The sequence below is a fragment of the Lynx rufus genome, unplaced genomic scaffold (genome assembly GCF_022079265.1).
Source record: "Lynx rufus isolate CCGP_SWC_20201006 ecotype Redwood Valley unplaced genomic scaffold, mLynRuf1.p SCAF_4, whole genome shotgun sequence".
NCBI lineage: Eukaryota > Metazoa > Chordata > Mammalia > Carnivora > Felidae > Lynx > Lynx rufus.
The window spans coordinates 17,082,522-17,106,847 of record NW_025814856.1 but is presented as its reverse complement, the minus strand read 5'-3'; the positions used below and the strand labels follow the sequence as shown (position 1 = coordinate 17,106,847).

The following is a 24,326-nucleotide window of genomic DNA, read 5'->3' as shown; positions in this document are numbered from 1 at the left end:
GGGTGGCTCAGCCTGTGAAGCATCTGACTCTTGATTATCGGTTCAGGTCATGATCTCATGGTTTGTGAGTTTGAGTTCCACATCAGGCTCTGCACTGACAGGGCAGAGCCTGCTTGGGATTCTCTCTCTGCCCTTCCTCCATGCTCGCTGGCTTGCTCTCCCTCCCTCCCACAAAATAAAATTAAAAAGAATACAGGTCTATAAAATATAGGTCTTTTTTCTCTTTTGTTAAAAAAAAAAAAAAACTATGTGGATTATATCTTGCAAACGTCTGTGTGACTTGAAACTTTGACTTTCTACCCTTCGGTTAGTAGTGTTCCTCGCTGACTTCATCCACTGAGACTTCCTTTGATTCTGACTTAAGTCAAACATGCAACTATCCCAGAACTGTCAGGTGCTGTTTACAGTGTGTCTCCTTGCTAACTTCTCCACCCAACCTTGTCGTCTCCAGAGACCCCTCACTGGGCTTCCTTTCCTTTTTCCTCCAGGTCACAGCTTAATGTTTACTTTGACCAGGGGGCCTGGATGGCTCAGTTAAGCATCCTACTTTGGCTCAGGTCATCATCTCACAGAATGTGAGTTCAAGCCCCACATCCGGCTCTCTGCTGTCAGCACAGAGCCTGCTTTGCATACTCTGTCCCACTCTCTCTGCCTCTCCCCTGCTCGCACTCTCTCTAAAAAATAAACATTCAAAAAAAGTTTATTTTGACCAGGAGGGGACAGTGGGCACATCAACAAATTCATACTGCTCACTGGAGAAATCTCCCATTGAGATTACATTCCCATTACAGTACAATCTACTCCCTCAGGCCATCTTTCTTCCAGTCCTCTCCACCTCTCAAAGCCAGGACGGTAGACCTGGGGCTCTTAGGTTCGATTTTTTAGTACTCTCATCCCTGAATTCTGAATCCTGAGCCAGTGATACAAACTTAGGGGACAGTTGTTTTTTGTTTTTGCCTCCATTACAATGGCTGTGGTGATACAGAAATTGAAATTTTCATGTGATGTAGCTTTGGCTATATTTTCTATTTCCTAGTCCTTTTGAGCATTTTTTTTATTACCATTTATATTCTGAGTCTCTTCTAGCTACCTTTAAGTATTAATGTCTGTGTTTTTCTAATATTTATTTTTTGCTTGCATCTTACAGAATTTTTTTTGCTTGCTTATAGGCAAGGAACAGTGAATACAGATGGCCTTCACTTTTTCAATTATCTTATTTTTAAAGATTTTTAAAAGTAATCTCTACACCCAACATGGGGCTTGAACTTACAACCCCAAGATAATGAGTTGCACACTCTGCTGACTGAGCCAGGTAGGCGCCCCTTAATTTTTTTTTTTTTTTAATTTTAAGTAGACTGCATGCCCAACATTGGGGCTTGAACTCACAGCCCTGAGATCAAGAGGGTTGTGCCTTCACTTTTAAACTAGCCTCAATCCAAAATCATACTTTCCCCTCTCATATGCTCCCCTTGAATTGATTTGTGTGACCATTTTACTACCTTAGTATTCGATACTGTCCCTGATGGCAAGGACAAAGGATATGTTGCTCTACATTCTATCTGTTACAGTGTCTGATTTACCAAAGACAGTTAAATCATTGCTTCTTTCCCAATAGCACTCAAATAATCATTCTGAGTTTGCAAACAGAATTCTCTTTACTACATTGAGGGAGATGATGCAAGGTTAATTATTCCATTAGTTTCCATATTATGTATGCAAAGAATACATCACCAGAATGCTGGACTCACGATTTTTTGACACCACACATACTATGCTCATGTTATCACATATTGCTTTGGAGACGTAGCTGCCAACAGAAAAAAACACAACGTAATTAATGGACAAAAGGGAAAGTAGTTATTTCTATTGTTGATGATACTAAATATGAACCTGACAAAGATACCTTTTTCCCAAATCAATTGATCCTAAGTCACTCTTATATTTGGTTTCAAATGACTGCACAGATCTGGCAAAGTTATGATGATTACTATTTGCAGGAGTAGCAATCTCAACCTGCCCTGAGATAGCACTGCCAGAATTATCAAGATCTAGCAAATCAGAGATATTATTTAATAATGATAGAGAATATTTTTATTTTAAAAGAGAATTCTGTTCCTTTTGACTATACCTGCTCTATTCCAGGCGAGTACCTAAAAGAGGCCATGCCTCCCTCCCCATGGGGTGATGGGGAGATTGTGGGGCATGGCCCTGTCAACTCTTCTCATCCTGTATTAAGGAGGTGATACTCCTACACCCCTCTTCTCCAGGAGTCCAGAAACTGGGGGTGGAGTTCTGTTAACCATCCCTGACTTGCACTAACCCAAGCAAAGGTGGCACCTTTACTCCTCCCCTGGGGAGGGGAGACTGTGAGATGGACACTGTTGACCATCTCCTCCCTCCCCTGTGCTAAGGTGAGTAGAGGTGGACTCTTTCCTCTTCCCTTCAAACACTGCGGAGATAAGTAATAGCTAAAAAACTCAAATTTGGTAAACCTACAGATTGAAAAAGCTGATCAAACCCAAACAGGTTAAATTCAAAGAAGTCTATATCAAACATATCAAATTTCTGAAAACTAAAGACAATAACTTGAATCAGCCTGAGAAAAATGACACTTTATCTATAGAAGAGCACCACTTTGACAGTGGATTTCTCATTGGATACCATAGAAGCCAGAAGGAAATAGCACAACATTTTCCAAATGCTGAAATAAGAAAAGTAAATATACCAATTAAAAGATCTTGGCACAATGTGGATAAAAATCATGACAATTAGATGCTGTCTACAAGAAACTAACTTCAATTATAATGATACAAGCAGATTGTTTTCCATTCCTCTACTTCCAATGTAACATACAAACATTAATCAAAAGACAGCAGGACTAGCTAAATGAATAACAGGTAAAGTAGATCTCAGAGCAAAGAAAACTGCCAAGAACAAGGAGGGACATTACACAAAAATAAAAGGCCAACTAACCAAGAAGACCTAATACTACTAAATGTGTATGTACTAAATAACAGAGCTGCAAAATACATGAAGTAAAAACTGATGGATTAAATTTTTTTTAATGTTTATTTTTGAGAAAGAGCAGGGGACAGCAGAGAGAGGGAGACACAGAATCTGAAGCAGGCTCCAGGCTCTGTGCTGACAGCTCAGGGCTCCAACTCACAAACCATGAGATCATGACCTGAGCCGAAGTTGAACACTCAACTGGCTGAGCCACCCAGGCGCCCCCAAACTGACAGAATTTAAAGGAAAAAGAGACATCCAGATTTATATTCAGGAAATTCAGTGGTCTTCTCTCATAACTGATAGAACCCTAAGATCAAAAATCAGAAAGGATACAGAGGAACTGAAAAAGATAAATCAACCACAATGCTGCAGTTGCCAAATATAGAACACTCTACCCAACAAGAGCAGGATATGCATTCTTTTCAAGCACACACGGAACCTTCAAGATTGTTTTATGACCCAGGGTAGAGTCTAAGTTAAACAGACGTAAAAGAATTGAGAATATGCAAAGTGTGCTCTCTATAACTGATTCACACTAGAAATCAATACAAAGATAGCAATAAAATATCAAAATACTTGAAAAATAAACACACTTTTAAATAATCCATGGGTCTCTACTCCTGAAACTAATACTATATGTTAAATAAATGGAATTTAAATAAAACTTGAAAATAAATAGTCCATGGGTCAAAGGGGAAAAGGGAAATTAAAAAGTATATGGAACAGAGGCACCTGGATGGCTCAGTTAAGTGTCCCACTCTTGGCTTCGGCTCAGGTCATGATCCCATAGTTTGGGAGATCAAGCCCTGCATCAGGCTCTGTGCTGACAGCTTGGAGCCTACTTGGGGTTCTGTCTTTCCCTCTCTCTCTGCCCCTCCCCTGCCAGCTCATGCTCGCTGTGTCCCCTCACTCTCAAAATAAACAAAAAAAAGTATTTAAAAAAAAGTATATGGAACTGAGTGAAAATGAAAATACAATCAATTGAAATCTGTAAGTTGAAGCCAAAGCAGTGCTTAGTGAGAAATTTAGAACATCAAATGCTTATATTTAAAAAGAGAGGTCTCAAAGCAATAATCTAAATTCCTACCTCAAAAATTGGAGAACAAACCAAAGCAAGAAGGGAATAAAAAAGCAGAGATGAAACTGAGAACAGGGGGAAAAAAAAAAAGACAAAAGCTGTTTCTTTGAAAAGGTAATAGAAATTGATAAACCTCTATTAAGACTAAGAAAAAAAAAAAGACAAATCCCCAATATCAGGAGTAAAGGGGTTGATATCACCATGATTCTGCAGATACGTAAAAGACTGAAAGGAACAAATCCACGCACATAAATTTGACAAGTTAGATGAAATGACTAATTCCTGGAAAACTACAAACTACCAAAGCTCATGCAGCAGAAAAGAGACAATCTGAATGGTGCTATAACCATTAAAGAGTTCATAGTTATAACCTTCCAAAAAAGTAATCTCTGGGCCCAGATGGTTCCACTGGAGACCATTAAATTTTATTTGTTATTTATTTTTATTTTTTTGAAATAGGCTTCATGCCCAGAGCCCACTGCAGGGCTTGAACTCACAACCCTGAGATCAAGAGTTGGGTGCTTAACTGACTAAGCCACCCAAATGTCCCCTGTTAAACTTTTAAAGAAGAAATAACACCAATTCTACAAAATCTTTTCCAGAAGATAGAAGGTCAGGAAACACTTGCCACTAATTTTGTGGAACCACCACTATTTTAACGCCAAAATGAGACAAAGACAGTACATAAGACTACCAATCAATATCCCTTGTGAATACAGAAGCAAAAATCATTAACAAAATATTAATAAATTAAATCTAGCAATATATAAAAATATATACAATATGACCAAGTGGGGTTTATTCCAAGAATGCAAGGCTGGTTCAATATTCAGAGAGTCATTCGATGTAATTTGACTTATTAACAACCTAAAAAGGAAAAATCAGTGGCACCCGGATGGCTCAGTCAGTGGAGCACGCTACTATTGATCTTGAGGTCATGAGTTTGAGCTTCACGTTGGGCACGGAGATTACTTAAAATTTTGGGGCACCTGTGTGGCTCAGTCAAGCATCTGACTTCACTCAGGTCATGATCTCATGGTTCAGGAGTTTGAGCCCCACATCCAGCTCTCTGCTGTCAGCACAGACTTGCTTTGGATCCTCTGTCCCCCTCTCTCTCTGCCCTTCCCCCACTCACGCTCCCGCCCTTTCTCTCTCTAAACATTAAAAATTTTTAAAAATAAAACATTAAAAAAATAAAAAATAAAAAGGAGAAATAATGTTCTTATAGGAGCTGATACAAGAAAAGCATTTGGCAAAATTTAACATCTATTGATAAAAACCCTCAGCAAATCAGGACTAGAAGGGAACTTCCTGAACCTAATAAAAGGCAATTACAAAAACATACAATGAATATCATAATGGTGAAAGACTCAACACTTTCTATAAAAGTCAAGGATACCTGCTCTCCACTCCAATGTTGTTACTGAAGGTTTTTATGTTTTTAAGCTCTACACCCAATGTCGGGCTTGAACTCATAACCCTAAGATCAAGAGTTGCATGCTCTACAACTGAGGCAGTCAGGTGCTCCTTGTTATTGAAGGTTATATCCAATGCAAAAGTCAAGAACAAGGAATAAAAGATGTACAGATGGAAAGTGGGGGGGGGGGAGAAGCTGTTGACAGATGACATGACTGTATACATAGAAAAATCACAAAATATCTATAAATTAATAAAAGCTATTTGAATAACAGTTTAGCAAGATTGCAGGATACCAAGTTAGTATTTCAAAAATCAATCATGGGGCGACTGGGTGGCTTGATTGGTTGAGTGTCTGACTTTGGCTCAGGCCATGATCTTGCAATTCATGAGTTCAAGCCCCACATCAGGCTCGCTGCTGTCAGCCTGTCAGCACAAAGCCCACTTCAGATCCTCTGTCCCTCTCCGCCCCTCCCCCTGTTTGTGCTCTCTCTCAAAAAATAAAACATCAAAAAAAGTCAATCATATTTCTACATCCTATTAATAAAAAATAGAAAATTGAAGACATTACTGTTTGTTTATGGTAGCACCCAAACCACTAAATACTTAGGTAGAATCTTACAAAATATTTGCAAAATCTGTATCTTGAAAACTACAAAAACACTGATAAAATAAGGAAGACTTAATAAGAGACGTAAGGTTCATGGATTAGAAGACTCAATTGTAAAGGTCCCCAAACTTATCTATAGATCCAATAGAATTCCAGTATAAATTCCAGCAGAATTGTGTGTGTGTGTGTCCTATTTCTTTTAAAGTTTATGTATGTATGTTTGTATGTAATCTCTACACCCATTGTGGGGCTTGAACTCACAACCAGGAGATCAAGAGTCACATGCTCTGCTGACTGAGCTAGCCAGGAGCCCTTAATTTTTTTTTTTTTTTAATTTCCTTAAGTAATCTCTAAGACCCACATGGGACTCAAAGTCACCACCCCAATATTGAGAGTCACATGCTCCACCAACTGAGCCAGCAGGGTGCTCCCCCCCCCAGCAGAATTTTTATAGACATTTACAAACTTATTCTAAAATATATGTGAAAAGCAACGGAACCAGAATAGTCACAGAAATTTTGCAAAAGAACAAACTGGAGGACTCCCATCAGATTTTTAAATTTCTATAAAGTTACACTTTCAAAGTAGTGTGCTATTAGAGAAAGGATAGACACAAAGATCCTTGGAACAAAAGAGTCTTGAAATCTATATATATAATATATAAATATAACTATATATATATATATATAAATCTGTATATATAGTTATATAGGTATATAGTTTATATATATATATTGTGTATATATATGTAAGTGTATATATGCGTATAGTCAATTTTTGACAAGTATGTAAAGGAATGAAGAATGTTTTTTCACCCACAAATGGAGCTGAATAATTAAATACCTGTATGCAAAAGAAAGGAAGAAAAAGAAAGAAAGAAAGAAAGAGAAAGAAAGAAAGAAACCTTGATCTATATCTTGCCCTATATAAAATTTAATTCAAAATAGATAACAGACTGGGGCACCGGGGTAGCTCAGTCAGTTAAACATCTGACTCTTGATTTTGGCTCAGGTCATGCTCTCACAGTCATGAGATCAAGCCTTGCATCGGCTCTGCACTAGGCATGGAGCCTGCTTAAGATTCTCCCCTCTCCCTCTGCCCCTCCCCAGCTTGTGTGCTCTCTCTCTCAAAAAAAAACAAACCCAAAATGGGTAACAGATCTAAACGTGAAACCTAAAACTATACAATTTTGACAAAAACATAGGGGAAAATCTTTGGGACCTTGGGTTGGGCAAAGATTTCTTAGATACAATTTCTTGAACCTCATCTTTTTAGAAGAAAAATTGGACTTTATCAAAACTAAGAATACTTGCTCTTTGAAAGACAGTGTTAGAGTAGAAAGACTAACCACAAAGTGGAAGAAGATATTTGCAAAGCCTTATCTGATAAAAAAAAAAATAAAAATAAATTTAAAAAACCTTACATTCCAGGGGCACCTGGGTGGCTCAGTTGGTTAAGCATCTGACTTCAGCTCAGGTCATGATCTCACCATTCGTGAGTTTGAGCCCGCATTGGGCTCTGTGCTGACCGCTTGGAGCCTGGAGGCTGCTTCAGATTTTGTGTCTCCCTCTCTCCCCCCACCCCCACTCATGCTCTGTCTCTCTCTGGGTCTCAAAAATAAATAAACATTGAAAATAAACATTAAAAAAAACTTACGTTACAAATATATAAACTATCAAAACTCAATAACAACCCAACTAAAACAACCCAACTAAAAAATGTACAAAAGTTTTGAACAAATGCTTCACCAAAGAAGCTATCTGGATGGCAAATAAGCCAATGAAAAGCTGCTCATCATCATTAGGGAAATAGACAACAAAACTGTAATGAAAAATGACTACATGCCCATTAGAATGTAAGAAAAAATAAAACAAAAATGGAACAATACCAAGTGGGAATGCAAAAATGTATAGACCCCTAGGAAAGCGTTTGCAATTTCTTATAAAGTGAAACATTCCATATGACCTGACACTTCCACTCTTCGGATAAACATGTTTTCATATTTATCTAAGCTAGAAACAACATCAGTGACCCTCAACTAGTGAGGTGATAAACTGTGGTCCATCTACACAATGGGACAATAGTAAAAGGAACTCAGCAGTACAGGGGAGTGAATTACTGATACAGTCAGCAAGGGTGAATCTCAAAACCACAATGCTCACTGAAAGAAGTGAGACACAGGGCTCCTGGGTGGCTCAGTTGGTTAAACGTCTGACTCTTGATTTGGGCTCAGGTCATGATCTCATGATTCGGCAGATTGAGCCCCACATCGGGCTCTGTGCTTATGGCAAGGAGGCTGCTTGGCGTTCTCTCTCTTCCTCTCTCTCTGACACTCCCCCATTCTCTCACGCATTCATGTGAGCTCTCTCTCTCAAAATAAATAAACTTTAAAAAAAAAAAAGCTAGACACAAATGAATATATACCATATAATCCCATTTACATAAAAATTTAGAAAATTGAAAGTAATTAATAGGGACAGAAAACAGATCAGTGGCCGCCTGGTGCTGGGGATGGAAGGAGGGACACACTGCAATGGAGCATGGGAAAACCTTGGGGATGCCATCATACCCTGGTTTGTGCTTCTGACTAAAAGACTATCATCAAAACTAAAACTATGTTGGACAACTGGATTCTATTTCTTTGTATTGTTTAAAAAAAAAATCAGACGGATAAAAGACATAATGCTGCATGGTATGGGACATCATCGGATATGAAGGGGATCTATTTAAAATTATTGAAAGGAGAAAAAATAGAAAATATAGACAATCATTGATTAAAATAAATCTAAGCCACAAAACATTATTGAAAGGAGAAAAGCACTTACGACTTAGTAGGCTAAGGTTTATTAGATATGATGAAGAGCAAAAAATAAAACCTGCTAAGCATAGGGGTGCCTGGGTGGCTCAGTCGCTTAAGCATCTGACTTCGGCTCAGGTCATGATCTTACGGTTCATGGGTTCGAGTCCCACATCAGGCTCTGTGCTGGCGGCTCAGAGCCTGGAGCCTGTTTCAGAATCGGTCTCTCTCTGCCCCTCCCTAGCTTGTCCTCGCTCTCAAAAATAAATGTTAAAAAAATTTTTTTTAATCTGCTAAGCATAATTACATATTATATACGCTTAAATTTTTTTGTGCCTCAAAAACACTGGAAATATCTGAACATAGAGATTTAAATTACAGCTGCACAATACTCCATTATGTGGACATGCCAAAGTAATTTAAACAACATCTTATGTTTAGGCAGTTAGATGGTTTCCAGCATTAAGCAATCACAACTCATATTGTAATAAACAACCAACGTATTTATTCATTCATTTTTATTAAATAAATAAAACTTTATTTATTTTGAGAGAGACAGAAACAGCACGAGTGGGGAAGGTGCAGAGAGAGAGAGAGAGAGAGAGGGTGAGAGAGAATCCCAAGCAGGCTCTGCACTGTCAGCACAGAGTCCGACTCAGGGCTTGAACCCAGAAAGCCCCGAGATTGTGACCTGAGCCGAAAGCAAGAGTCGAACACTCAGCTGACTGAGCCACCCAGATGCCCCAACCAATGTATTTTTAATCATTGGAGGTGTACTGTCAAAGTAAATTTCTATTAGTGGCGCTGGCCCTAGGATATAGGCCCTGGCCCTATATCCTATTAGGATATGTATTATATTTTGTTAGATATTGCCAAAAACCAACATTAGAAGGACAAGCAACAATGTTTATAAAAGACAAGAGCCTTATGTACAGCACGTAAAATCTCAAAAAAATAATTTAGATGAAGGCTAGCAACTTAAAAGAAAACTAAAATGGGGGCACCTGGGTGGCTCAGTTGGTTAAGTGTCCGACTTTGGCTCAGGTCATGAGCTCACGGTTCGTGGGTTTGAGCCCCACGTCGGGCTCTATGCTGACAGCTCAGAGCCTGGAGCCTGCTTCAGATTCTGTGTCTCCCTCTCTCTCTGCTCTTCCCCTGGTTCATGCTTGCTTGCTCGCTCACTCTCTCAAATATAAATAAACATTAAAAAAAAAAAATTAAAGGGGCACGTAGGTGGCTCAGTCAGTTAAGTGTCTGACTTGATTCAGGTCATGATTTCACGGTTCCTGGGTTCGAGCCCCGCATCAGGTTCTGTGCTGACAGCTTGGAGCCTGGAGCCTGCTTGGGATTCTGTGTCTCCCTCTCTCTGCCCCACCCCCACTCACACTCTGTCTCTCTGTCTCTCCCAAAGATGAATAAACATTAAAAAAATTGTTTTAAATCAGCTTGCTAAGGAAGTGACCCAAATGACTGACGAACTCAAAAAATGTATAAACTTTGCAAGTAAAGACAGGACACTGAAGATGTAAATCTTCCATATCCTGCTGTGGGCAAATAAATGGGAGCCATTTTGGAAAGCCTTTTGGAATCTACTCCAAGAGCTGTGAACATACTCCAAGAACTAACAATTCTCTTTTTGGACATAAGTTTATTCATATATGTCCTTGAACTTAAAAAACAAAACTAAACCCTCATCTACTATCCCTTTATTTTTTTTATGTAGAAATTTAAAATCTTGAAGGGAAGTTTAAGTCACAAAGCAGGGCTTACCAGCTGGGCGTCAGGTCACTCCCTATGTGTTCCAGGTGACAGCAGCTCTTGAGGTATGGATAACGGCCTTCCTCTTCCCACATGTACACATGCAGGGAGTCATCCATAGATGTGGTGAGGACATGCAGAGAATCCTTCAAAGGAGACGCGGGATGAGTGGCCCAGAGTCACAGGCAGAGCAGTGAGTGGGGCAGGGGGGAGAAGGCGCATACGGACCGCCCACAAATTGCCGATGGTCCTCTGGTGATCCTCAAATCGTTGCAGCTGGTGCCCACTGATGGTGAAGAGGAACAAGTATGGCCCACTCTCAAAGACGATCATATTTCCATCACTGGCTCCCATCCAAATCGGACTCTCCATATGAACTGGCAACAGGAAAGTCGCGACCTGATGAGCTGTTTTCATGCGGAACAAACACACGCAAACTTGGGGTCATTTAGTCAGAATGATATCTTTACACGGAATGAAAAAGCATACTCGTTACTTTCATGGGACCTCAGCCTGGTGAGGAAAATGAAGGACAGGCCAGTGGCAGATACAGCTCACTGACCATGGTAACAGGTGCTAGGACATGGGAACGGAGCGTGGTGGACAGTGACAGCTCAGGCATTGAGGGGGCGTTGGAATCCAGGCCTGAAAGCAGCATGGGAATCTAACCACATCTGCCCAGGGTGTGTCTGGGCAGCTCAATCGGTTGAGCATCAACTCTTGATTTCGGCTCAGGTCATGATCTCACAGTTATGAGATCAACTCCTAGGTCAGGCTCCATGCAGGGCCAGACGTGGAGTCTACTTAAGATTTTCTCTCTCCCTCCCTCCCTCCCTCCCTCTTTCTCTCAGGGCCCTGGGTGCCTCAGCCGGTTAAGCATCTGACTTCACCTCAGGTCATGATCCTGCTGTTTGTGAGTTCGAGTCCCATATCGGGCTCTGTGCTGATAGCTCAGAGCCTAGAGCCTGTTTCAGATTGTGTGTGTGTGTGTGTGTGTGTGTGTGTGTGTGTGTGTGTGTGTCTCTCTCTCTCTCTCTCTCTCTCTCTCTGCCCCTCCCTGGCTCATGTTCTGTCTCTGTCTCAAAAATAGATAAATATTAAAAAAAATTTTTTTTAATGACAAATAAAAAAATATAAAGAATCTCTCCACTCATGCACACACTCTAAATAAACAAACAAATAAAATCATATCTGCCCAAGAGCAGGGTGGAGTGTAGAGGTCAGAGCGTGGGCATCAGAGACACTAACCTGCAAGGGTTAGCCTGCAGCTGAAGAAATCCCCTGCCTGCTTCACACAGACCGTTTACATACATGTATGGCTTCAAAAGAATGCATGAGTGAAGGGGAGGAGAAGCCGTGTTTCCGGTGTGGCACCGCCTACCTTGGATGACTGTTCTGCCCCCAGTCCTCTCGGTCATTAGGTCAAAGGTGGTAAATCCTGTCTTTTTGGAAGAGCCTCTTCGGTACATCAGTGTTATCCTGCTTGTCCTCCTTGGGGCCCAGCAGGCTCTGCAGCATGACGAAAACGGGATAGAGAGTGACAGAGGGCTTTTGCCTTCCGGTGGTTTCAGTAAGCACTCTGTGAAAAAGACCTATGGAGAGATTGTTGCACAAATAGGTGAAGGGGGAAGTAGCAGCATCTCAGTGCAGGAGGGACTCCAGAAAAGCCTCCTTAAAAATCCTTACTTTGTGGGACACCTGGCTGGCTCAGTCGGTGGCACATTGGACTCTTGATCTCAGGGTCATACATGCAAGCCCCATGTTGGGCATGGAGCCTACTTAAAAAAAAAAAAAAAAATCCTCGTTTTGTGGCCAAACTTTAATCTGAATCCTAGGAAGCACAGAGTAGTCACTGCTTGTCACTTGACATCCAAGAACCTGTCTTCCTGTCCTGCCTGTCGTGGTCACAGAGAGCAAAGCCCCTGCAGCCACGCTTCAGGCATGCCACAGAGGTACAAAATCGTCTGGCCACACTGGAGTCCAGATCGAGTTGCCACTGGCTCGACAGATCTCCCCTCCTTGGAGAAGGGGTCAAGGGCTGTTTTGCTTTGGCTGCATCCTCTCAGCTCCTTGCTCTTTGGTGCCCGGTCCACCTGTGCCATGGTAAAAATGGCTTGGCTCAAAGGCCACAGACTTTCTCAGAGTGCCATTCAGAGGTGGATCCATTTTTATTTACTTCTGGACTGCTTGGTACTTTCTAGCCAAGGTAGATAAGAGTAAGGAAAGCTAAAGTGAACAAGGCTACCAGAGATCCTCCTCTCTTGAGCTGTCCCTCACTTTCCTCTAGCTCTTTGGCCAATTCAGGCTTCTTGATGCAAATTTTCATGGCTTCTCAATGCAAAGTTTCATGAATTAACGTTTGTTTTTGCACCTAGACATCATCACTTCCAAGAACACTGCCTCCTGACTATCGAAATGGATTCCAAATGTGATATGGCCTTTGAGAGGGGGGAGCCCTATGTCTGGTCCTTGCTGAGCGCTGCAGGTTCTCCCACACTTCCTAAACTGCACCTTCCCAATGCTTGACCCTGTCCTCCCGAGGTTAACCCACAGAGCAACACTCACCCTGGGCAAGATGTTCTGATGTGTCCCAGATGCAAAGACCCATTTCTTGTCAGGAGAGCAGTGCAGAAGGTCAACAGTGTATTTAAATGCGTGGACTTTAGAAACACCCCTGAGCTCAGGCACTGTCAGTGTGTAGATGTCACCTTCAGAATTGCCGACCTGAAACCAAAGCACCACCACCACATCAACAGAAGGAGATGGGAGATTATAAAGCACACAGAAGGCATCACTGTCAGCTGCAAAATATTCTACTGTTTTGGGTGCCAGGGTGGCTCAGTTGGTTAAGTGACCAACTCTTGGTTTCAGCTCAAGTCATGATCTTACGGTTTCATGAGCTCGAGCCCCGCATTGGACTCTGTCCTGACAGCACGGAGCCTGCTTGGGATTCTCTCTCTCCCTCTCTGCCTGCCCCTCTCCCATTCATACTCTGTCTCTTTCAAAATAAACTTTAAAAATTTTTTAAAAATATATATTACCGTTTCTTTAATCATATAATGGAGATTAAAACCTCTTGATGTTGTGAGAATGATCCCAAGGAATAAAACTTTCTAAGCCCCAAAGCATTCTTCTCGAGGGTAATTATTCATTGGTACATCAACATTATTCTTTTTTCTCAATATCTCCCCAAACCCACAGCTCTCCCTCCATAGTCCCTGTCCAAGGTCATGTACTGTACAATCGACACTTGAAAGAAGAGACATGGATATAAAGTAATTCAGGATTTTTTTTCCCTTTTTTTGGAAGAATGACTAGGGAAATGTACTTGTGGGAGATCAAGGGCCAAGATGGTAGCAAGGTTTGTGTGACCAGCATTCGCTGGTATGTTTTGACCCTCAGGGTACATGGTAGGGATGACTCCAAGAAGATAGACTGTGATGTGACAGTAATGGGGCCACAACAGCGGCCAAGGCAGCAGGCATTTTGTTTTGTGGGTGCCCTCCAGATGCAGGGCTCACTTACCATCAGGAATGGGCCATCCTTTGTGAGACAGACTTCCAAGGAAAAGCAGGCCTGAGACACGGGGAAAGTGGCCAGAGCATCCTGATCCTGACAATTCCACACTTTGACGGTTCCCTCCAAATCCACAGTGAATGCGAGATACATCTGAGGGAGGGTCGCCAGATGCGTGATACTAGACTGCTGGACGGGGCTTGACCAGATCATAGTGCCCTAGAGGGAAAGGAACATTGTATGTGCCAGGAACTCCTCACACCCACGGTGCTTTCATTCTGCCAGCGTTTATTTGGAAGTCTCCTCCAAATTAGAGCCGTTTCTTGCTTCTGGGGAAAAACAAACAAGAAAATACCCCCTTGAGAGGGTAGTGAACACAGAAAAGGAACAATACAATATATTCAAACAACAGAAGAGCTCACTACATGATAGGCATAAAGAACGATCTGACTTCTGGGCCCAAATCAGTTCTGCCTCTTTTTTTTTTTATTAATAAAAATTTTTTTTTGTTTATTTTTGAGACACACAGAGAGAGAGAGAGAGAGAGTGTGTGCATGCACGTAGGGGAGGAACAGAGAGAGGGAAAGATTCTAAGCAGGCTCTGCACCATCAGCACAGAGCCCGGTGCGGGGCTAGAATTCACAAACCGAGAGATCATGACCGGAGCTGAAATCAAGAGTCAGGTGCCTAACCTACTGAGCCCCCCAGGTACCCCAGTTCTGCCTTTCTAATGGTGTGACATTTGGCAAGTTACTTATCATTGTGGCTTCTTACACGGCTGTTTCCATTTCATAGCACACGAAACATACTTAGTAGGAATCCAAAGAATATCCAGTTCACAGTAGGACCCAAAGAATATCAACTCTCATAATTGTTATCCATCATCAATCTTGTATATTGCAAATAAGAACGGTTTCCTTTCTAGATTTTCTTTAGTTTAAAAATCGTGAAGTATATCAAAGAGATAAAAATACAAAAATAAACGTAAAAATTGTTACAAAGTGTTCATATAACTACTTTTTTTTTTAAACATTTGTTTATTTTTGAAAGAGAGTGTACGAGTAGGGGAGGGGCAGAGAACGAGGGAGACAGAGAATCTGAAGCAGGCTCCAGGCTCCCAGCACAGAGGCCGATGTGGGGCTTGAACTCACAAACTGCGAGATCATGACCTGAGCCGAAGTCAGACGCCCAAACGACTAAGCCACGCAGGCGCCCCATATAACTATTTCTATCTGTACTTGTTCTATTTACTAACCTCTCTACCCTTTCCAAATGTCACCACCATTTGTACTCTTAACACTAAGAGGCTTCCTGTGTAGTGTTATCTATTGCTTTGTAAATCATCCCCAAATTGGGTGGCTTAAAATCAAAACTAGGATGAGATATCACCTCATACCTGTCAGAATGGCTAAAATAAAAAATATAAGAAACAAGTTTCAGCGCGGATGCAGAGAAAAAGAAACGCTCATGCACTGCTGGTGGGAATGCAAACTGGTGCAGCCACTGTGGAAAACAGTATGGCGGCTACTCAGAAAATTGAAAAAAGAACTATCATATGATCTAGTAATTCTCCTACTGGGTATTTACATAAATAAAACAAAAACACTAATTCAAAAACATGTATCACTCCTAGGTTTTTTGCAGCATTATTTACAATAGCCAAGATATAGAAGCAGCTCAAGTGTCCATTGGTAGATGAATGGATAAAGAGTATGTGGTATATTTAGACAATGGAATATTACTTGGCCATAAAAAATAATGAAACCTTGCCATTTGCACCACCATCGATAGATCTAGAGAGTACAGTGCTAGTGAAATAATTCAGAGAAAGACAAATACCATATGATTTTACTCATAGTTTACTTTAAGAAACACAAGAGAAAAAAGAGACAAACCAAGAAACAGACTCTTAAGTACAGAGAAGAAACAGTTACCAGAAGGGAGGTGGATGGGGGAATGGGTGAAATAGATGATGGGGATTAAAGAGTACACTTATAAGGGCACCTGGGTGGCTCAGTTAAGCGTCTGACTCTTGGTTTGGGCTCAGGTCATGATCTCATGGTTTGTGGGTTTGAGACTCATGTTGGGCTCTGTGCTGACAGTGAGGAGCTTGTTTGGGATTCACTCTCTGTCCCCCACCTCCACCCCTGCTCTCTCAAAATAAACAAACATTGAAAAAAAAAAGTACACTTGCCACAATGAGCACTGAGTAATGTATAGAATTGTTCAATCACTGTATTGTATACCTGAAACTAATATAATGCTGCATGTTAACTATACTGGAAGTTGTTTTTTTTTTTTTTTTTTAATAAGCAAAATAAGTAAAGGGGCGCGTGGTGGCTCAGTTGGTTAAGTGTCCGACTTTGGCTCAGGTCATGATCTCTCAGTCTGTGAGTTCAAGCCCCGTGTCGGGCTCTGTGCTGACAGCTCAGAGCCTGGAGCCTGTTTCAGATTCTGTGTCTCCCTCTCTCTCTGCCCCTCCCCCGTTCATGCTCTGTCTCTCTCTGTCTCAAAAATAAATAAATGTTAAAAATTTTTTTAAAAAAAATAAGCAAAATAAGTAAAAAATAAACCCTCTCCAGGGGTACCTGGGTGGCTCAGTCGGTTGAGCTTCCGACTTGGGCTCAGGTCATGATCTCATGGTCTGTGAGTTTGAGCCCCGCGTCGGGCTCTGTGCTGACAGATTGGAGCCTGGAGCCTGCTTCAGATTCTGTGTCTCCCTCTCTCTCTACCCCTCCTCCGTTCATGATCTGTCTCTTTCTGTCTCAAAAATAAATAAACATTAAAAAAATTTAAAGAAATAAGTCTTTTTAAAAATAAGCCCTCTCCAAAAAAATTGGGTGGATTAAAACAGAAGTTTTTGTTGTCTCAGTTGCTGTTAGAAATTCAGGTGCAGCTTGGCTAGGTAGTTCTGACTCAGGGTCTCTTAGGAGGTTGAAGCTGGCTGCATAAGGACGAAACTCGAGATGGTTCACTCATATGTCTGGCAAGTCGGTGCTGGCTACTGGTGGTCCTCAGTACTTCACCACACAGACCTCTCTGGAGGACTTCTTAAGGGTTCTCATAACATTACTGGCTGGTTTTCTAAGAACCGATGACTCAGAGAGGAAGTGTCTTTTGTGACGTAGCTTCAGAAGTCACACACCATTCCCACAATATCCAATTGGTTACAAAGGCCAGCCCTATTCAGTATGGAGTGGCCTACCTAAAATCGGGAACATGGGACATCTTAGAGGCTGGCTGACACAGTCCACCTGCAGTCCCTAATAGTCACCTCTGGCCTACATGCAAAATACACTCACCATCTCCCCAGTGTCCCCAAATAGTTCACCATTACAGCATCATCTCAAAATCTAGGATCTCATGGTTTAATGAGAGGCTCTTTAGACTCAGTTCATCTTGATGTGAAAACCTTGAACTAAATATACAAGTTATCTTTCTACTCCTCCAGCCCCAACATACAAGAGTAGGGTATTATAGGTAAGGATAACATTATAGACCCTCTCATCCAAAAAAAATAAAGGGGGAGGAAATGGGGGTAGGGTGGTGGGAATCACTGCTACACAGAAAATTTGAGATCCAATAGAGAACATGCTGGTAGTACGTTGACTGGGATTCAAGGCCTGGGAGAGATTCTTCAGGACTCTTGGCTCTGTCTTCTGAGTTCTCCTGCCCTTTCCATATACAGTGGTCCAATTTTTCAGGGAAGTGGTTTTTGGAGCTAGCTTCTTCCCTGTAAAAGTTCAGGATTCCAAGTCCTCTTCTCCTGTTACGATATCTCAACCTCTAAGTTCAAGCTGGCAGCCTTTCTGTCAGTAGGAGTCTCTGAAAAACTCTGTGGGTCTCCAAAGAAACTTACTGAGTTTATATCATCAGACAGGAGCCACATTCACAAGTCTTGGAGATAATTCTCTGATACCCTGGGCTGCCAAGGGCAAACTTAGAGGTCCAGTGCTTGTCTCAACAGCTCTGAGGCACTCCACTTGGATCTTTCCGTGGTCTAAAAAAAGAATGGGGCTATGGGCGCCTGGGTGGCTCAGTTGGTTAAGCGTCCGACTCTTGATTTTGGCTCAGGTCATGACCTCACTGTTCTTGAGATCAAGCCCCATATCAGGCTCTGCACTGACGGCGTGGAGCCTGCTTAGAATTCTCTCTGCTCCTCCCTGACTCTCGCTCACTCTCTTGCTCTCAAAATAAATAAACTTAAAAAAGAAAGAATTTTGCAGTCACCCCTTTGACTTCACCTTTATAGTATGGTTTACAGACACTGCCATGGATTGATCTTGCTTGGAGTTGACTTAAGTTTTAACGTCATTTCCCATCTTGAAAGGCTGTGAATTTTGAGAACCAGCAATCCTTGGCTCCCTTTTATTTGACAGCCCTCACTTTATCCTCTCCCTCTTACTCTTGTGTTTTGCTCCAAGCAGCAAGCAGCAGCCAGCCTTCAGCATTCTGCCTGGAATTCTCCTGAGCAAGATCATTCAATTCAGTGGATATATTTGCTAGTTTCCACGTTACCCTGGGTGACAGTGTTGCTCAACCTTCTGCAGCTATGTAGCAAGGACCCGGTTTCCTCCAGTGTCCAATAACACTTTTTACATTTTCCTGTGTGTCTTCACTGGCAGCCTCATGGCAGCCAGTTAGGTTTTTGCTAACAGGCTCTCCAAGGTCCAAAACTCTCCTCAGAGCTTTCTTAGCTTCTTCCCACTGCCTGATTCCAAAGCTTCTTCCACATTTAAAATTTTTGTTATGGCAGCACCCTACTTCCAGGTAGTAAAAACTTATCTGGGGATGCCTGGGTAGCTCAGTCGTCTGAGAGTCTGACTCTTGATTTCAGTTCAGGTCATGATCCCAGGGTTGTGGGATCAAACCCAGTGTCAGGCTCGACACTGAGTGTGGAGCCTGCTTAAGATTCTCTCTCTTGCTCTCTCTCAGCGCCTGGGTGGCTCAGTCGGTGAAGCATCCGACTTCGGCTCAGGTCATGATCTCATGGTTTGTGGGCTCGAGCCCTGCATCAAGCTCTGCGCTAACAGCCTAGAACCTGGAGTCTGCTGTGGATTCTGTGTCTCCCTCTCTCTCTGCCCCTCCCCCACTCACACTCAGTCTCTTTCTCTCTCAAAAATAAACATTTTTTTTAAAGTTAAGATTCTCTCTTTCTGTCCCTGCCCTTTCATGTGCACACGCTGTCACTCAAAACAAAAAAACAAAAAACAAAAACACACAAAAACCAAACACACACACACACACACACACAACCCCCAAAACAAAAAAATCCACCCTGTTACCGGTTGCTGCTACCTAACAAATGACCTAGCAGCTCAAAGCAATAAACACTTATCTCCTACAGCTTCTGTTGGTCAACAATTCAGGAGTCGACTCACTGAGTGGCTCTGGTTTAGGGTTCCTTGCTAGGTTGCAACATGTTGACTGGGGATACAATAACCTGCAAGATTGAAGATCAGCTTCCAAGATGGTTCACTCATGTGACTGCAAGCTAGTGTTGGCTGTTGGCAGAAGGCCCGAGCTCTTTGCCACATGGATCATCATCCACTGGGCTTCAGGGATGTGGGACTGGTTTCCCTAAGAGCAAGTTATGCAAGAGTGTACTTTTCTGGTTTATCTTCTCAGCTTTACTGAGATGCAATGGGCATAGAACATTGTGTGACTTTAGGAGTATCCTTCTAGACTTTTAGTTCATCATTCTCCTACCACCTCAAGTATTCATAAAGAGGTATTTGTCATACTCTAGAAGACCCTGTGTGACAAAGAAGCATTATGTAGGTTTTTAAAGTTTATTTTGACAGAGAGAGTGTGTGTGCGCACGAGTGGGGAGAGGAGGTAGGGGAGAGACAGAGAGAGACAGAGAATCCCAAGCAGGCCCTGCACTGTCAGTGCAGAGCCCGACATGGGGCTTGAACCCACAAACCATGAGATCACAATCAGAGCCCAAATCAAGAATCAGATGCTTAAACGACTGAGCCATCCAGATACCCCAAAGAATCATCATATAATAATTTTTACAGGGAGAAAAGAGAAGTCCAAACAGGGCAAGCCAAGAAAATATAAAAATTTGGGCCCCATGTTGGGATTTTCCCATTCCCTATCCAGTGATTCTTGCACTACTTTTACTAATCCTGATATGTAAGACTGTTGTGCTCCTTGGCAGTGATCGGAGTTAGAGACCGCTTTCTGAAAAATCCAACGTAACAAGTGCCAACAGTTGACAGGAAGAGGGGAAAATAGATAGTGAAGATGCCCAGCGCCCAAAGTTTCTTTCACAGTCATTCCACGTTACCAACAGAAATTAAGTCCTTGCACACATTTATATCTAGAAACACACATTAAAAAATGAATTTTCTGTGTGTGTCTGTAGACTAGATGAAAAGGTCACAGATTACCAATTAGAAGACCTGCTCTGAAACTCTGTTCCCGGCACCATTTCCTAGTATCGTTTCTCCCCAGCACCCATTTCCTGCATGGAAGACGGACACGGGCATACATTACCTGTGCTCATCGGCCAGACTCACCTCCTGCACATCCCAGGCATAAAGCATGTGCTTGGACGACACGGTACAAATGATGGACTTCTCTCGTCCACCCATTGTGGGGCCATTTCCTGACAGATAAGCCATAGGTCCTATGATTCCTAGAAGGAAACACAGACAATACTTGAGGGATGATGCAGTCAAATAAAGAGAACTCTGGAAAGATAATTGTAAGTTTTCTTGCACCCTCTTGGGAGAGTTTGGAGAAGAGAAGAAGTTGGGTGGCCTTCAGAGTCCTCCAAAAATGGGTTCCCATTGCAGACTGGCCATTTGGGAGACACTGGCCAATTGGTTTTTCTCCTTTATTTCAGTTTCCATAGATATAAAATGGGGATAAAAACGTCACCAGCAGATAACTGTTCTGAGTTTTAAAAGAGGTACTAGGATGGGGCACCCGGGTGGCTCAGTCGGTTGAGCGTCCAACTTCAGCTTAGGTCATGATTTCATGATTCGTGAGTTCAAGCCCTACACTGGGCTCGCTGCTGTCAGCACAGAGCCCTCTTTGGATCCTCTGTCTCCCTTTCTCTGCCCCTCCCCTGCTCTCAAAAATAAAACATTTAAAAGATAAAAATAAAAATAAAAGAGGTATTAGGAATAAAGCAAACAGAACTTCTGTTATTTAAGTTTCCTTTTTGTTTAAAATTTTTATCCTAGGAGGGATGGGAATTCTGCGGAGAAAGGGAGTCCTCACAGGGCCTGATCTGATCTTGTGACCACAGGGGACAAGAGAAGAAGCAGGGAGACCAGGGACAGCTACCACCGCAGCCCAGTCCCACCAAGTTTTAATCTTCTTTCTCCTCACTGAATGAAAACAAAGGGGGGGGGGGGGCGGGGAGAAAATGGCGCATTTCTTAAAACAAGTTTGTCACGGTCCTCTAGGCTCCTCCTACCCCCATACCGAGGTTCCCAGTTGCTTCTTTGAAGATAAAGTCCTCTGGTTGCGCCAAGGCCATCTGATACTCCTGCTTTGTTTGTTTGAGGAAGAATTGTTTCCACGTCTGTGAGCCCAGGCACTTGGAGAAGTTGCAGAAGCTCCATTTCTTCAGACACAGGTTTCTGGAAACAGAGTCATAACACCACCCCCACCCCCACCCCTGGCTGCCCCCCAGTCAGTCCACCTCCTCGGGAGCACTGGTCTCACGAACCCCTCCCTCTCTGTGAGCGTCACTCACGCCTCTCAAGACAGGGCCACCCGCAGGCCTCTTCGGTACGCAATCCAATCGTCTTCCCCCATGAGACACACCTGCCTTCCCGCCTTGCCCTTGCCTTGCTCACCTCCACAGGTGATCGTTCTCGGCAACTCTATTCCATTCCTGAGGGGGAGAAAGGAAGGGGTGAGCAGGCAGGCAGTCCCCAAAGGCTGGCTGCTCCTCTGCTATCATTTGTTCTTGTTGCAAGGCCCACACTGGTTCACCAGCCAGCATCCCAGCTCTCATGGCCCTCCCCGTCTGGGGGGATGGGGACAGGGTGACAGCAGACGTCCGTCAAGGCTAAGACAGGCCCTTGGGATTCCTGTGAGAGTTTGGAGGGAGAAATGGGGACTTTTTGGAGCTTGAAATGGGGGCCACAAGGACCATTTAGTCAGTACAGCAACTCCTGGGTATCAGTGTGTCCTTTTCATTTAACAAAACAGGAGGCCCTCGGAGGGGAAGGATGCTAACCCCCAACACACAAGATACCACTCCATTATTCTGCAAATGGGGGCTCAAACTGGTCAAGAGAAGCAACTAAAATCCAGGGACATTGATCTCTGGGAGCTGAGCGGATGGGCCCGAACAAGGTAAATTTAAGCAAAGAGGGACGCTGTGTGGGTATACGGCTCGCGTAGCCAAGATCTCAAAGCTGAGAGACCGAGGTGAAAGGGTTCTTGTGCAAGGACTTGTGGAGAGGTGTGGGGGTGGGGTGGGTCAGACAGAGAGCGGATCGTGGAGAACATTTACCCTGTTCACTTGGGAAGCCTGGAGCAAGCTGAACGCGTCCAGGAAAGAGAAGATTTTTAACGTCGGCAGATCAGGCAGTTGGAGCGCCATCTTGCACGGCCTGAGCCTACATCCAGTCTCCTTTCTCCTCTCCAGTTGCTCTGAATTTAAAGGCCTGGCCCAAGTCTGCAGCACTCGGGAGGATTTCCACCTGCAGCTCATCTGGCTCTGATGGAAACAGCCTGCAGGTGCGTGCACTCGCAGGGAGGTGGCCCTCCACTTCGGCCTCCTCTGGGACCAGATCCATGAGCTGAGGGCATCCCTCCCTGCACTTGCCTGTTCATTGTGTTCATTGTGTCAACGTGTTCGACAACACCTTTTTTCTTTTGCACTGTGAACTGAAAGTGCAGGATCCGGGGCAGCTCTAGGTGCTGATGAACTTGTCAAGACTCTCTAGGAAATTTTGACTGACACCCTCCAAGGTCCAAATCACTGGGGTAGGGAATCAGGTTGGCACGTTTATATGTCTACTTTGAGACATCGAATCTGACCAGCACGGCCTATCTCCCAGCACCAACACACCCCCTGGGTTTCTACCTTTGTGCATTTCACTTTCCAGAGGAAGGAGAAAGCATGGGCCACAGAGGCCTGTGCTAAGGGCACAGGGCTTATCTGAGATGGCTCTCACAGATGGTGCCTTTCTCTTGTGACCCAATACTTTTCTTCCAAGAACTTAACAACTGATTTTTTTTTAATTTTTTAAGTTTATTTATTTATTAAAAAAATTTTTAACGTTTATTTATTTTTGACAAAGAGAGAGAGAGACAAGTGTGAGTGGGGGAGGGGAAGAGAGAGAGGGAGACAAAGAATCCAAAGCAGGTTGCAGGCTCTGAGCTGTCAGCACAGGGCCCAATGAAGGGCTTGAACCCACAAACCGTGAGATCATGACCTGAGCCAAAGTCAGATGCTCAACCGATTGAGCCACCCAGGTGCCCCTTAAGTCTATTTATTTTGAGAGAGAGACAGAGTATGAAGGGGATAGAGGCAGAGAGAGGGGAGAGAGAGAATCCTAAGCAGGTTCCACACTGTCAGCACAGAGCCAGACATGGGGCTTGCACTCATGAAGTGTGAGATCATGACCTGAGCCAAAACCAAGAGTCAGATGCTTTACCAACTGAGCCACCCAGGCGTCCCTGATTCCAGTATTTTCTATGAGTTCCTGTCTGAGGCTCAACGGTGATGACCCCTGTAAACTGGGTCAGGCTGCCTCTGCCTGACCCACAGTAGTGGTCCTCAGCAGCACCATTTTTCCTGCAATGATATCTACTCTATTATCCAAAACTAGACTGGGCTTTCCTTTTTCTTTTTTTAAATTAAAAAAAAATTGTTTTAATGTTTATTTTTGAGAAAGAGAGAGTGAGTAAAAGAGAGAGAGAGTGAGCAGGGGAGGGGCACAGAGAGAGGGAGACACAGAATCTGAATCAGGTTTCAGGTTCTCAGCTGTCAGCACAGAGCCCGACATGGGGCTCAAACTCATGAACCTCAAGATCATGACCTGAGCTGAAGTTTGTGGCTTAACCAACTGAACCACCCAGGTGCCCTCAGACTGGGCTTTTCTGGGATAAATGTCCTCTTCCTCAGAATTTGCATTGGGAAACTTCACACTGACAGGCCGATA

At 43.1% G+C, this 24,326-nt stretch overlaps 1 protein-coding gene across 1 annotated transcript; it reads right to left on the bottom strand.

Annotated features, from left to right (window-relative positions):
- Nucleotides 1–1,632: 1,632 nt before the first annotated feature.
- On the bottom strand, nt 1,633–22,983 carry FBXW12 (F-box and WD repeat domain containing 12). Its single transcript, XM_047095653.1, has 10 exons — nt 22,670–22,983; nt 22,005–22,042; nt 21,628–21,785; nt 20,712–20,830; nt 14,194–14,403; nt 13,234–13,392; nt 12,050–12,260; nt 10,897–11,075; nt 10,681–10,814; nt 1,633–1,807 (listed from the first exon to the last, which is right to left on the bottom strand). The coding sequence occupies exons 1-10, from the start codon at nt 22,868–22,870 to the stop codon at nt 1,708–1,710; spliced, it is 1,509 nt and encodes a 502-aa protein (XP_046951609.1). The 5' UTR covers nt 22,871–22,983; the 3' UTR covers nt 1,633–1,707.
- Nucleotides 22,984–24,326: the final 1,343 nt, after the last annotated feature.

Coding starts and splice junctions, on each gene's coding strand:
- FBXW12 (XM_047095653.1), bottom strand. CDS start 22,870: ATGAGCTGCAGGTGGAAATCCTCCCGAGTGCTGCAGACTTGGGCCAGG. Junction 21,786..22,004: donor GAGAACGATCACCTGTGGAG/GTGAGCAAGGCA, acceptor CTCTGTTTCCAG/AAACCTGTGTCTGAAGAAAT. Junction 1,808..10,680: donor AGTGACCTGACGCCCAGCTG/GTAAGCCCTGCT, acceptor TTCTGTTGGCAG/CTACGTCTCCAAAGCAATAT.